The sequence below is a fragment of the Staurois parvus genome, unplaced genomic scaffold (assembly GCF_062004578.1).
Source record: "Staurois parvus isolate SC_StPar_1 unplaced genomic scaffold, SC_StPar_1.0 ptg000704l, whole genome shotgun sequence".
NCBI classification, from domain to species: Eukaryota; Metazoa; Chordata; class Amphibia; order Anura; family Ranidae; genus Staurois; species Staurois parvus.
Genome location: NW_028318500.1, coordinates 3,324,247 through 3,340,035, shown reverse-complemented (window position 1 = coordinate 3,340,035; position 15,789 = coordinate 3,324,247). Strand labels below are relative to the sequence as shown.

At 45.0% G+C, this 15,789-nt stretch overlaps 1 protein-coding gene across 1 annotated transcript in view; it reads left to right on the top strand.

Annotated features, from left to right (window-relative positions):
• Positions 1-6,022: 6,022 nt before the first annotated feature.
• Positions 6,023-15,789, top strand: part of LOC149445919 (glutathione S-transferase theta-3-like) — a 31,757-nt gene continuing 21,990 nt past the window's right edge. Inside the window, exon 1 of the mRNA XM_089653205.1 lies at positions 6,023-6,182. Coding sequence (XP_089509331.1) covers positions 6,068-6,182 — 115 coding nt within the window. The 5' untranslated portion in view covers positions 6,023-6,067. The remainder of the gene's footprint in view (positions 6,183-15,789) is intronic.

Below are 15,789 nucleotides of genomic sequence, written 5' to 3'. Positions count from 1 at the left end.
ATACCACCTCATCAGTGAAGCATGGTGGTGGTAGTGTCATGGCGTGGGCATGTATGGCTGCCAATGGAACTGGTTCTCTTGTATTTATTGATGATGTGACTGCTGACAAAAGCAGCAGGATGAATTCTGAAGTGTTTCAGGCAATATTATCTGCTCATATGCAGCCAAATGCTTCACAACTCATTGGACGCCGCTTCACAGTGCAGATGGACAATGACCCAAAGCATACTGCAAAAGCAACCAAAGAGTTTTTTAAAGGGAAAGAAGTGGAATGTTATGCAATGGCCAAGTCAATCACCTGACCTGAATCCGATTGAGCATGCGTTTCACTTGCTGAAGACAAAACTGAAGGGAAAATGCCCCAAGAACAAGCAGGAACTGAAGACAGTTGCAGTAGAGGCCTGGCAGAGCATCACCAGGGATGAAACCCAGCGTCTGGTGATGTCTATGCGTTCCAGACTTTAGGCTGTAATTGACTGCAAAGGATTTGCAACCAAATATTAAAAAGTGAAAGTTTCATTTATGATTATTATTCTGTCCCATTACTTTTGGTCCCTTAACAAGTGGGAGGCACATATGCAAACTATTGTAATTCCTACACTGTTCTCCTGATTTGGATGTAAATACCCTCAAATTAAAGCTGACAGTCTGCAGTTAAAGCACATCTTGTTTGTTTCATTTCAAATCCATTGTGGTGGTGTATAGAGCCAAAAATGTTAGAATTGTGTCGATGTCCCAATATTTATGGACCTGACTGTATATAGTGTATCTAATACACAATCTTCATGCAGGTGATGTCAAGTGTCCACACTGTGTATATCCAAAAATAGCTGCAGTGGCCCCTCACCTCCTTACATAGACCCTGCAGGGTCAACTCACTTTAGGGAACAGACACCACTCTGGTATATCACAGGATCCTCCCCAGCGATGTATACTCTATAGCCAGCTTCCTCTCCGGTTTCTCCTTACAAAGATCCTACAGGGGCAACTCGCCTTAAGAGACAGACACCACTCAGGTGTATCACAGGATCCTCCCCAGCGCTGTATACTCTATATTCAACTTCCTCTCCGGTTCATGCATAAACAGAAGACTCTCATAGTGTAAAACCGCATTTATTAAATCGACTATACACAGAGATAACTACTCACATGATGATTCATCTTTATGTAAACATATGGCTCCTTAACCTCATGCTATGCCTGCCTTGCATGGGTATTAGATATAGGGGTTTGAAACCCCTATATCTAATACCCATGCAAGGCAGGAATAGCATGAGGTTAAGGAGCCATATGTTTACATAAAGATGAATCATCATGTGAGTAGTTATCTCTGTGTATAGTCGATTTCTTCTGGAGTGACCAGTCAGAGTCCTGACCTCAACCCGATTGAAATGCTGTGACATGACCTTAAGAGAGCGATTCACACCAGACATCCCAAGAATATTGCTACACTGAAACAATTTTGTGAAGAGGAGTGGTCCAAAATGACTCCAGATCGTTGTGCAGGTCTGGTCTGCAACTACAGGAAACGTTTGGTTGAGGTTATTGCTGCCAAAGGAGGGTCAACCAGTTATTAAGTCCAAAGGTTCACATATTTTTTCCTCCCTGCACTGTGAATGTTTACATGTTATGTGCAATTAAACCATGGCAACATCTAATGTTTGTGTAGTATTATGTTCAGCAGACTGTGTTCTTCTATTGTTGTGACTTAGATGACATTCAGAGCACATTTTATGCCCAATTCATGCAAAACTCCACGTAATCAAAAGGGGTTCACATACTTTTTCTTGCAACTGTACATCCCATAATAGTTTGCTCCCAAGCCAGACAGACAATAGAACAATGGGATGCAGCCACATAACATTAAACAATCAACAACCGCCCACCCCAATATTAGGGTAGGTCATCCTGTACCCCTAACAGGCACAGGGTGATTTACACATAAGAGGGATAGAGGGAGCTGAGACAGGGGTCTCCCTACCTCTCCAAAGTAAGCTGGGTTCCATGGGCCCCCCACTCAATGTTACTCCTGTCACATATCTCCCCTTTCAGTAAGGGACTAACACAGGAGGAGACCCCAGACTGGTTGACTCCAAAGTTAGTCTGTACTTCCAGTCCCCCAATGCCAGCACCCACACAGTACCCCAAGCAATTTGTCCCACACAAAGCCAACCTCTGTCTCTCTTGTAGAACAAATCCGTCCTGGGGAGAAGAACAGACTGGTCCTTCTCCCTGAAGTTCTCTCAGCCGCTGAAGAGAAGACAGGGTGACTGGGCCAACTCCATCATGCTGTTGGGGATCTGGGCCGACTGCCCAGCATCCCTGGGGTATCCAGGTGGTGACTGTAGTCTCATCCACTTTGACTTGATGGACATCTCCCAGTGTTCGCAAAGTAAGTCTGACATCCTCCTGTCCCAATGCCAGACCCTTTTCTGGGGTTGTGTCAGTGGAGACTGAAGTCCCATCCACGGACATCAGCTCCAGCTGCAGTTGTGAGGTGCCGATTGCATCCTCTTCCTGTAGCTCGTGTAGTGCTGATTGTGGTGGGCAGAGGTCAACAACGCCATGCCCTGATGCCTGGTCTTTTGCTGGAGGCGCACCGGCTGGTTCCTCCTCAGCAGAGAAGTCAATCAAATTCCCAGTCTCTGGAACTGGTGTCTGGGGATAGGGGTTCACCATCTCCTGTCTGTGGAACCCAGAAGATGTTACCAGTGCTGGGCAGAGTTCAGCAATGTTTGGCCCTGTTGCCAGCTCTTCTGCTGGAGGCTCACCAGGTTGTTTTTCCTCAGCAGAGAAGTCAATCAAATTCCCAGTCTCTGGAACTGGTGTCTGGGGATAGGGGTTCACCATCTCCTGTCTGTGGAACCCAGAACCCAGAAGATGTTACCAGTGCTAAGCAGAGGCTAGCAGAGCTCTGCCCTTTTGTCAGCACTTCAGGTTTGGGGAGGGCAATCTCTGGAATTTCCACTGCCGATTTTTGGGCATGCTGCTGAACGTTTTAGCAGTTGCTTGTATGCCCTTTCCAGATGCTGTTCTTTCATCAGCAGGTATTCCAGATCTGGTTCAAGCTCTGAGATCCCTGTGAGACCAAACATAGCCTCTCTGTCTTCTCGCAGGTCCTCAAGGGTAGGTTCTCCTTCATAGCCAAACACAAAATGCTCTGTAAGGCTCTCCCACAGCAATCCAGGGCCACCATATCCCTCCGGAGAGCATTCTGTTGTTACCCCTAAATATTCCCGCTCTGCGTGCCATTTCTTCCTATTATAAAATTTAGCAAACAGGTAATTTTTCTCTCTCACTGATGTGCGTTGATGAGGCTACACTGATGGGCAGACTGATAGGCACTGATGAGGCGGCACTCATAGGTAGCCCTGATGGGCACAGATAGGCTGCACTGATGAGGTGGCACTGGTGAGGCGGTGCTGATGAGGTGGTACTGGTGGGCATTGATAAGAGACACTGATGATGCACTGATATGCAGCAATGATGGGCACTGATGGGTATTGATAGGCGGTACTGACGGGCGGCACTGACCGGCACCACTGACAGGCATCACTGCTGGGCACTGATGGGCAGCACTGCTGAGTGGCACTGCTGGGCACTGCTGGGCGGCACTGATTATCAGAGCAGATCTCTTCTGTCACATCTGCCGGTTATCGGCAGTACTTTCCTCACGCTGTGTCAGCGTGAGGAAAATGCTGCCGATAACCGGCTACTGTATTTACTTTGTGATCTGCTATGTCATTGGACACAGCTGGTCATGTGGTAAAAGGCCACTGTGATTGGCCTTTTACCTTGTCATGTGATCAGCTGTGTCCATAGGACACAGCGATCACCAACAATGCGGGGTGCGCACCACTAGGGGCGCGTTCTGGGAGGATGTCCATGAACACCCTCCCAGAACTGGACAACTGGGCTGTAGCCGTCTTTCAGCTATAGCATGGTTGGCAATCGGTTAAAGTGTTACTAAACCCACAGCAGTAAAATCTGTCCGTATATGCAGTAAAGCATACTTGTTATACTCACTGTGGAACCTAAGGGGTTAATCCTCTGCATTGTGTAAAAAGGATGTTTGATTCTGACTTCTCTGATCCTCCCCTTCTTCCAGTGCTCCCCTCTTATCTCCTGATAAGACATATTGTGTGGAGACACTGCACATGCTCAGTTTGGTGTGTATTGCTAGAGATTTATTTTTTTTTTCCTTGGGAGAGTGCATGTGATCAGCACAGGGCCAATCAGCACTGTCCAGACAGAGGTCAGGGGTCCTGTATCCTCCTAGAGAAAACTCCTTCTATAAGCTTTACCAGTGCTCTGCTGGACACTGATATAAGTCACAAGACTGCTCTAACCGCTGATAAGAAAAGGTATTTAGCAGTTTATATTTACTAAAATAACTGCACTTCCATGTTGTGTGTACTGTGGGAGACCAGATATAGTGAATGCAGGGTCCTGGGTTTAGTAACACTTTGAAACCCGATTCCAGGAAGGCGAAATTTAAAAGCCTTAAGCTTTCCTCCTTTTAAGTGCATCACTTTACCAGATTCTGGCACCAATATTGCAAGTCACGAAGCACGGATTACCATATTATGGAGGTTATTATTTCATGATTGGATTTACTAGCACTGACACATTGATATAACTACATCACCCATAGACGTGATCTCACTGCACTAACGTTTGTGCTCATATCAGCGCCTTCACATTATTTGCCTATATGAGACTTTTTGCTCTTTAGCGCTGCATATTTATCTATATCAATGATCAGCTTTTATTCATGTAAAACGTTTATCCCAAAAGGAAAAAAAAACTTTTGGCTGTAACTGTTCATAAAGAGTGATGTGGAGCTTGGATTCAATTTGTTAGTGTATTGAAATCTGCTAGTAGATCTAACACTCCTCTCCCCCTAGCAGTGCTGCTGTTAGAAACCACGGGGCCCCATACAGCCAACCTGACAGGCCTCCCTACCTCCCCCCAAAAAAGTTTACTTTGCTTCAGTTATGAATGAACACAGTGAGTGATCATTACTGCTCACTGGTTGTGTTCATTCAGGAAAGGAAGCGACTGAGCTGTTTACTGGACCCTTCCCCCACTCTCCAATCTGAAGGATCCTATTGTGTGCTTGCAGCTGCTAGTGGGAAGGAGAGGAGGGAACTTGGCAGGACTGCAGTGGTGGGGGCACACATGGGGGTCCCGGCAGAACGGGGGAAACATATGGTGCACAGGGAGCGTGATGGGTGCTTCAGGGGGGGCGATTACTGGACATGGATCTGATCCTGTTTATGGTTCTCTCTGCAGCAACTGAAAGTGGGAGGGAGAGGAGAAGAAGCCAGGTTTTAGCTGCTGCAGGGGATCGGTTCCAGTTATTGCCACGCCACCATGCTGATCACCCTTCCTGCCCACACCCAATTCACTCAGCTTCCTGGGCCCCCCCTGCTGGCCTGGGCCCCGTACAGGAGGACTGGTGGTACCCCCTTATCCACAGCCCTGCCCCCCAGACTGACAATGCTGCTGTCTGAAGGGGTCTCTGTTGCTCCTTCATCCAGAGTGAAAGCACTGGCCAGATCACCAGGTGAAAACAAAGGGGACAAAAAAATCTAAAAAAGAAAACTAATGCAGCCACCACATCTAATGATTGGTGCTGCAATAGAATACATGTTTGGGTTTGGGTTTAATACCGCTCTAAGTAGTGGATGTATGGATTATATCGTTTAATGTCTCTCAAACTTCGTTTTGGAATCTGAGGACTGCTTTTTCATACATTAGAGAAGTTAAAAAGCATAGATCGTTTTTAAAGGTGAATTAAAGGTGAACTAACCCTATTAAGCTGATAGCAAACACGCATTTAATTCCAGCATTTGCTGGTATGTGAAAAGCCAGAGAATCCTTCCCACAAAAGCCATTGTGATCAGAGGTCAGTGTGCCTGTACATGACATCTCAAGTTACTAATCTGGAGCAGAAGTGAGGGGGCGTGTCTGTGACTTGGGCGTGTCCCTCTCTAGAAGACAAGGCCAGGCGCTGTGCTGTGTTCTGTTTTCTGCTGATTGTCGGGCGCTGCACAGCTTCAACATGGCAGAGCTCACCTTATACCTGGATCTCATGTCCCAGCCATGCCGCTCGGTGTACATCTTTGCCAAGGCAAATAATATTCCCTTTAACAACCATGAAGTGCTGCTCTTTAAAGGTGAGTGTTATGATCTGATGGATATGAACTTTTCTGTGCTTGGAGCTGTACAATGTAGACTGCTGAGCATGTAGGGGACCCAAGTCTGGATATCAGGCATACCCCATCTGTGATCATGGTGATCCTGATCTCTGATGACTCCTCTAGTTCACTGACAGTTCTTCCATGGACAGCAGTTTGCAGGGAATGCTCTACTGCCATGCGGGGAAAATGCTACACAACTGGCAAAAACGCCCTATGTTGAAATGAATGGCACCTGAAAATGCGATCATGTGTTTTCACACTTTTACAATGCATTTTAAAATCACGGCGATTCTAACCGCAATTTGAAAAAAAAACTTAATGTGATTGGAGACTAGATACAGGTGTTTTATGGGAATCTAGTCTAAGGCTGGCCATACACTAGACAATTTTCTGCCCAATCTCCTTTAGATTTAAACTTCAACTATGTAGTGCAAGGGCCTGCCTAATTGGATACAACTGAAAGTGTTGTTAGGTTTGACCTACTATTATGTGGTTTTTGGTAAATCTAAACCAAAAATCTCAAGAAAATTGTATAATGTATGGCCAGCCTAAGTCCCTGGTCACACCGGATGTGAATTGGCATGCCGAGTCACACCCTATTGTCCGCAATTACAGCTGTCATATCGATGCGGTTTCAACTTAGTCGGAGCCGCATTGATTTCCGAAGTAGTACATTTATTTCAAGTACTTGTATAGCGCCGTCAATTTACACAGTGCTTTACATCTATATTGTACATTCATATCAGTCCCTAACCCTCAAGGGGCGTACAATCTAAGGTCCCTAACTCACATTCATAGATACACATACCAGGGCCAATTTAAACAGGATCCAATTAACCTACCTGCATGTCTTTGGAGTGTGGGAGGAAACTGGAGTACCTGGAGGAAACCCACGCAGGCACAGGGAGAACATGCAAACTCCAGGCAGGTGGTGCCATGATTGGGCTTTGAACCAACGACCCTAGCACTGCCAGGTGGAAGTGCTAACCATTGAGCCACTGTGCTGCCCATAGTACATGTACTACTTTTGGTGTGATTTACATAGACTCCTGTGTCCAGTGAAGTCGCACAATTTCAAAGTCGGGTTTGGTGTGATGTTTGTAAACATTGCAGATGTAAATTTCCAAAGTTAAACAGTAGCTGGGTAGATATGGTGTAACCATCAAGGATCCGTTCATGCCTGAGCATTTTTATTGCTTGATTCCCGAAGCTTGACAGTCCAGTTTAAAGAGGTTGTAGGATCGAATAAGGGTTCAATCAGAGGGGAGATGGGGCCCATTCTCTGCACAGATTTCTAAAGTAGTACATGCAGTACTGTTGGTGCGACTTGCATAGACATCTGTGTTGGATGTCTTGCAAATCGTACCTGAATTTGGCATGTCATCCGACTTTGAAATCGTGCGACTTCACTGTAAGTGATGTGGTGTGATCTTCGTAAACATTGCAGATGCAAATTTTGCAAAGCTAAACAGTAGCTGAGTAGATATGGTGTAAGTATCAAGGATCTGTTCACACCTGTGCATTTTTATTGCTGGATTCCCGAAGCTTGACACTCCAGTTTAAAGAGGTTGAAGGATCCCATAAGGGTTCATTGAGAGGGGCGATGGGGCTCATTCTGCGCACTGAGCCGCTCTTTGCTGAGTGTTCTGTCACTTTGGAGCTGTGTGCAGGCAGTCCACAGAAGTGGACGCAGATGCAGCTGGACGGACACAGTCACGTGGCAGAATTTGACACTTGGGCAGTTGCGTGTGCACAGATGTGAATGTGTTCAGATCCACAGGAGGACAAGTCTCCATGTCCATCTGACTGCGCCCTCGTTCTCAACTGAGTGGAAATTATATGAACTTCTTTTGGGGCAGAATCAAAAGTTTTTGACCCCATAGACTTTAATGGGGACAATTAAAAATGTGTTTCCATGTGTTTTTCAGGTTTTCCCAGTTAAGTCTATGGGGCCAAAGACACACAAATCTGCTCTTGTACAAGTCACTTGTAAAAAAGCTTCTAAAATCGCCTACGCAGTCTCATACCTATTTGTTAATAATCCATGATCACAGGCTGAGCTGATTTGTAACTTGTCTTTTATTAACTCCTCTTACATTATAGGGCTCATTCTCACCATGTCCCTTGAGCTGCATAGATCAATGTAGCCTCAAGGCAAGGGCATATAGAAAACAATTGTTTTCTGTGTGGCCTGCTCACACCGTGCATGTAAGGTGGTGTGTGCTGCATACAAAATGTTCTGTAATGCATGGAGTTTTAATATACCTGATGTACTGTACCTATTAACTGATTTAAGGCTCGGTTCACACTAAAGCAAGTTGTCATGCGACAACACTTAAAGCCGCATGACAAGTCAAAACCCATTTATTCAATGGCACCCTTTCCAATCTATGCAACTAAAGTTGCAGCTTCTTTAAAAAAAAAATGGTTCCTGCACTACATCGATGTGACTTTCTTGTGACTTGAGTGCCATAGAGTTGAAAAGCCATATTTAAAGTCAGATGAAAGTCACACTGGAAGCCACGCGACTTTAGAGTCGCACTAGTGTGAACCGAGCCTTAACTGAGGGTTCAATTGGGCTTTAAGGATTATATATGACAAAATAATGGCATGTCTAGCCTTGAAACACATATGTTGAGGGCATTTTCATTTTGAATGGGCTGGTAGTGTACCTGAACGTACAAACAAAACTGGGCATCCCTCCTTTTTTTTTTTTTTTTTTTTTTTTTTTTTTTCCCTAAGGCATGACTTGTGCTTTGTGGTGCCCCACATTGTTTGTGGTTTTACCATGTACTACCATAATGTGTGAATGGACCTTAAATAAGCTAGGCAACTGCTATTTGTTTGTTCTCATCAATAGTCTTTAGCTGAATTTGAAATACAAGCCATAATCAAGACAACTGATTTAGATAGGCCCAGGTCATTAAACTGTACCAAGTTTTTTTTTTTTTTTTTTTTAAACTATTGTAATTTCATTCATTGAGTTTAAGATATATATATTTTTTTTTACGATTCATTCATTTAGTTTATATTAATTCTTAGGGGTCCACCCAGTTTTTGTTTTCCCATCATGTCAACATGTAAGTTGCAATATAATATACCTACAAATGATGCGTAGTGATAATTTAGTTATTATATAATGCATAGATTAGATGGTGATATTGTGCAGTTTATAAGAATCCACAAACCCTTGGTGTGACATTATCAACCACAAACAAGATTTCTTCTGCAAAATAGTGGGGGGTGATTCAATAAAGGATTTGCAACATAATGATGGCAGTATTGTTGTATTAGGGAATCTAGAGCCACATTCATGTAACGCATGCAACAATTTCCAAGAAAATAAGACCAGTGTCATGTTGGTCTAATTTACTTCCAGCATCATGCCCAGGAGAGACGTAATCGCGACTTTGGCCAGTCAGATGGCTGGAGCTCGTGAACCGGAAGGAAGACCGGGTGAAGATGAAAGCCCTGTTAGCGGTGACCGTGTGCCACTGGAGGGCTTTGTTTTAATCTCACTGGTGGTATTCCCGAGTGTAGTTCGGGGTTAATTATCAGTGCAAAAAGTGGTAACTCCAAGCTACACTCGGGATTACCCTGCAGCGTTGATCTGTGATCCCTGTTTCACTTACCTTGTCCTTCGCTCCCGCGATGTCCTCCCTGCATTGTCCCCGGACATCTCCTCCAGCTGATGCCGGCATCTGTCTTCCGGGTTCCTGTCCTTGCCAGCGTTGGGACGTACGGGAAATTTTTCAATTTTTAAAAAAGCGACATTCATGAAATACACTAAAATCACATAGTAAAACATTACTGTATCAAACCATTTCACATACATTTTGTCCCTAGTGCTTTGTCCTGTGTCCTGCCTGCATTTTTACTGTTCTTTCTGCCTGGAAACTGAGAAAAGTCCATGGCGTCCAAAAAGCTTCCCTTTTAGGTCAAAAGCGGTTTTAGACCAACTAGAGAACAGCGATAGTAAATCAGAACTACTTGCAGAATTGAGTGATAATGATTCGTGGGGAAATTCATCAGACACTGAAAACGATTTTGCGACTAAGCGCAGTGATGTGCGTAGTTGGCGCTCTATTTCAAATTTCAGTGTTTTTGGTTTGATTTATATTATTGAATAAAATTTTTTATTACTATTTTTTGATTTATTATATTTATAATTTATGTTTTTGTGTTTCAAATTTTATCATACCCGGGATGTTTACTAGACTCTTGTTCGGACAGATTTCAGTGAGTTATTCCTAAAAATTACAGGCCTACAATAAAAAAACGACATATTTCCATGCAAAAAAAGTACTGCTTTGAGCACAGAATCATACTGCTAGGGAGGTTAAGGTAAGTCCTTCACAATTTGGTAGTATGCGATGCATATTAGCACATTATTACATTACCTTGCAGGGCATTTTTATTTTTATTTTTAAACCCGCTTTAAATTTTAATGAGAAGTGTCCCTTGTGATGCTGGTGCTTGTGGTGGCTGTTCTCATCTGTCCTCTATCCCCACCCCTACATACTCCCCCCACAGCGGTAATCCTCTGATGCTGCAGTGATTGATACAGCTGCTGGACCCATCAAAAGCACTCGTCAAGAGTGCAGCGTTGCTAAGCCCCTGTTCTCCACTCATGAAAGTTGTACTATAGCTTCCATCAATGAAAAGTGCTCTATGAATGGAAGAGGCGGACCTTTCGTAAAAATCTATCTAAAGATAATTTTCTATTTAAGATACAGTAATTATTTTGTTTATTGAGCATGAAATGGTGCTTAGTTATGTAGCATGAGGCTGTATATTCTGCAATATTTACATTTTTAGTAAACTCATTCAGTGAATCCAGAGATCACATGCACTGCATTGATGCATTCACACAATTTCACAGTAACCATGAGGAAAAAACAGGAAATAATAGAATTTGAGTAGTTCTCCAGCTATGTGTGATTAACCTGTTAGCCTAAAATCGGTTCTGATATCGCTGTTTTACTAATCTGACAGCTTATTATTCTAAGAAGGAAACCTTCATTTGGTTTACAAATATTAAAGATTCTAACTACCCGCAAGAATGAGTCGGATTCCTTATATTTAAAGAGCACCTGTCATTTTAGATCCATCATGGCAGTGCCTGTTAGCGGGCATCCACACACCTGCTGCCGCCACGTCCCACACCTTTTTCTGTCACTGCCGCATCATCAGCCGTCCCATTAAAGTGAGTCAACAGCGGGTCAGAGGAAGAACCGTTGCGGGACAGAGATGACAGTTGCTCTTTAAAAAATTATGATCTAAATCTAGCCTTTTCACTAGTGATTTAAATCAAATCCACCCTGCTCTGTCATAATTCTTTCTCCTGAGCTGTCAGCTGTTTTTGTACAGTGAGCTGCGCATGCGTAGTTCAGCATACATTTATGGCACAGCTCTGTGCTGTAAGGATGTGACTTCTGTGTGTAAGCGCCAGAGTGACATCATCACAACCTGACCAGTCAAGAAGCCAAAGAGTCCGAATTGCAGAAGGAAGACAGAAGACGGAAAGAGAAAATGGAAGCGTCTATGGCAGCCAAGAGCACTGACACTGCAGTGCTAGAGGAGATCACTTGGCAGATTAGTTTGCTATAATGTCCTAATATGCTGTGCACACTAGTACATTGGGGTATAAAGCTCCTGGGAACATTTTTATATTTTTCTTTATGTGGAGGTTAAATTACACTTTTTATATAGCACTGCAACTGACCCACCAATGCTGTGGGTGAATATTGTGGTCACTGACAGCAAAACTGGGGATTATTGTTGCGTTCACTGACACCTACACTAGGGGTTTTGATTGTGAACACTAAAAGCCAAGGGTGAGGCTTATTTTACTCCCATTTCCTCTTCAGTGGGCATTGCGATACATTGCAAAAAATGCAGATGGACCAATTTGTTTGGCCATTTTGGATTTGGTAATACCTATTCCTTTTGAATGGGCTGCCTAACCTTGAAGCAATGCACAGAAATGCACTGGTATTGTGCGATCCGCACTTGAGGCCCTCTGTCATTTTCAAATTGACCCCCGCTGGAAATGGTGTCCTTTTTGTGATTGTGAAAAAAAAAACAAAAACATGTTTTAAGTAAACGGTGTACCAACACATCTCACCACCCCTACACAATGTACACCAATACTCGGCTGGAGCAGGGAAGGATTAAGAACTGCATCTGGATTTATGGCTGTATGGGCTCGTGCTGGGGAGATTCGGTGTTCTTTCTTCTCCTGGTGCTGGATATGAGGAGAAATCAAACCTTTTACATTTCTACCTGGAATGAGGCACCTGCATAGGTAGCATTTTTCCCTAATCTGGACAGATCTCTCCCCCCCCACACACACTTTTTTGTCCCTGGGCCAAAAAACCTTCCCAATAAACACTGCACAGAGATTCTAACCTCTACATGGTCTCTTCAAGGCTAGAAAGGAATTTTGGCTGGAGTTCCACTTTAACCTTCCAGTAATCTGAGGTTAACCATTACCACAGTAACTGGTCCCTTGATTTCACAGATGTGAGCACGATATTAAGCGTTGCAACATCTCTCCCATGGGTATTCATAAAAATAATTCATTTCAAAATCTAGTTGGATTTCAGCTCCACTGGTAAATCATGACTAGGTTGTGCTTTTTACTGCTGCAGCTTTATTATTAAAGTGTTACCAAACCCAGAAGCCTGCATTCACTCTCTTTGGTCTTTCCACGGTACACAGAACATGAGTGCAATTATTTTAGTAAATATAAACTGTTAAATACCTTTTCTCATCAGCTAGAGCAGTCTTGTGACTTCTCTCAGGGTCCAGCAGAACACTGGTTAATCTTTTAGGAGGAGCTTTCTTTCTGCTGTAGGAGGATGCAGAGCCCCTGACCTCTGTCTGGGCAGTGCTGATTGGTTTTGTGCTGATCACATGCATCCTCCCAAGAAAAAAAACACCTCTAGCAATACACACCAAACTGAGCATGTGCAGTGTCTCTACACGATCTGTCTTATCAGAAGATAAGAGGGGGACACTGGAAGAAGGGGAGGATCAGAAGTCGGGATCAAACAGCCTTTTTACATAATGCGGAGGATTACCCCTTAGGTTCCATAGTAAGTATAACAAGCATGCTTTACTGCATATACAGACAGATGTTACTGTGGTGGGTTTAGTACCACTTTACAGGTTCAGTAAATTAAAAAAAAAAAAAAAAAAAAAAATGCACATTACTTTTATTATTATTTTTTTTTTTGTAATAAATACAGTTCACACTGGCAAAATAAGAAGCAAACAAAGCTTCAAGGAAAGCAAACATCTATCGCACGCTAGTAGATCCATTTGTTTTGTTGTCTGCAGCCTTCTATACATCCATTGCCTTGAGGACAAAAAAGAGCTGGTTTATGTTACAATAGGTTTACTATACAAGAGGAAAAAAGAGAGTACAGTATGTTCACGGGACAAGGAACCTTTTATGATGTGCTATTTTACCTACAAGGATGCCCGAAGCCTATATAATAGGAGTAGAAATTATTATTATTATTATTATTATTATACAGTATTTATAAAGCGCCAATAGCTCGCTCAGCGCTGTACATTACAAAGGGGGACAAAACATGTGACAGAACAATACCAATACAATGCAAAACATGAGGGGATCGAGGGCCCTGCTCTTTTGAGCTTACAATCTAGGAGGGAGGGGATGGTGGCACAGGAGGAGATAGCTGTGGGGGATGGAGTGGTAGGATGAGTGGAGGAGGTCGGCAAGTTAGCAGGGGGTGGGGTAGGCTTCCCTGAAGAGATGGGTTTTCAGGGTGCGCCTAAAGGAGAGGAGAGTAGGTGATAATCTGATGGGTTGGGGCAGGGAGTTCCAGAGGATGGGTGACACCCTGGAGAAGTCCTGGAGGCGGGCATGGGAGGAGGAGACCAGGGAACTAGAGAGAAGGAGGTCTTGTGAGGAGCGGAGTGTGCGTGTTGGGCGGTACTTGGATATTAGGTCGGTAATGTAGTTCGGGGCAGTATGGTGGACAGCTTTGTACGTCAGCGTTAGGATTTTGAATTTGATCCGTTGCGCAATCGGAAGCCAGTGGAGGGATTGGCAGAGGGGGGTGGCAGAGACAGAGCGGTTGGAAAGGTGAATGAGTCTGGCAGCCGTATTCAGGATGGACTGAAGCGGGGATAGCCAGCGGCGAGGCAGGCCAGTGAGGAGGGAGTTGCAGTAGTCGAGTCGTGATACGATGAGGGAGTGGATGAGCTGTTTAGTGGTTTCTGGGGTTAGGAACGTGCGTATTTTGGAGATGTTGCGGAGGTGGAGTCTGCATGCGTTTGTTAAAGATTGGACTTGGGGCTGGAAGGATAGGTTGGAGTCCAGAATGACACCAAGTACTCTGGCCTGCAGGGCGGGTTTGATGGTAGCGTTGTTGGATGTGACGGAGAAGTCAGTGGGGGGTGGTGTCCGGGCTGGGGGGAAGACAAGAAACTCGGTTTTGGAGAGGTTCAATTTAAGGAAGTGGAGTGACATCCAGTCTATGTCGCTCAGTAGGTGTGTGATTCGGGCTGAGACCAAGGGGGTGAGGTGGGGGGTTGAGAGATAGATTTGTGTGTCGTCAGCATAGAGGTGGTAGTTGAAGCCGTGAGAGTGTATGAGTTGGCCAAGGGAGGAGGTATAGATAGAGAAGAGAAGGGGCCCGAGGACAGAGCCTTGAGGGACCCCAACAGAGAGGGGGAGTGAGGGGGAGGTGGTAGCATTATAGGTAACGCTGAAGGAGCGTTGTGACAGGTAGGATGACAGCCAGGAGAGAGCAGAATCTCTGAGGCCGAGGGAGTGTAGTTTATTGAGGAGGAGGGGGTGGTCGACTGCGTTGAAGGCCGCAGAGAGGTCAAGGAGTAGGAGCACTGAATAGTGGCCATTAGCTTTGGCGGTTAGCAGGTCGTTGGAGAGTTTGAGTAAGGCAGTTTCGGTGGAGTGTAGGGGACGGAAGCCGGACTGTAGGGGATCGAGGAGGTTGTTGTCGTTGAGGTGAGAGCATAGGCGGGTGTAGACTAGGCGCTCGAGGAGTTTAGATGTAAATGGGAGCAGGGAGATGGGTCTGAGGTTGTTCGGGTCATTGGGGTCCAGGGAGAGCTTTTTAAGTATGGGGGTGATGTGTGCATGTTTCAGAGGGTAGGGGAAAGTGCCGGAGGAGAGGGAGAGATTGAAGATGTGGGTGAGGGAGCGTAGGATGGAGGGGGAAGGAGGTCGTAGGAGTTGTGAGGGGATAGGGTCGAGGGGGCAGGTGGTGAGGCGGGCATCAGAGAGGATCTTGGAGACTTCCTCGATGGTAGTAAGGTCAAAGGTGCGGAGTGTTGGGGGAGCTTCAGTATGAGGAATGTAGGGTGGGGTGGAAGAGGAGGTCAGAGCAGTGGTGGGGCCGTGGGAGAGGGGTGATGAGGAGGTAGCTGAGTGAGGGTGAAGGGGGTTGGAGAGAGTTTGAGCAGCGACGAAGTCCCTGCGGGTTATGTCGAGGGGGAGGGGGGATAAGGGGGTAGCTGTGTGAGGGGAAGGGTTGAGAGGGCATGTGAGTTGTGGCAATGTCCTTGCGAATTGTGTCAATCTTGT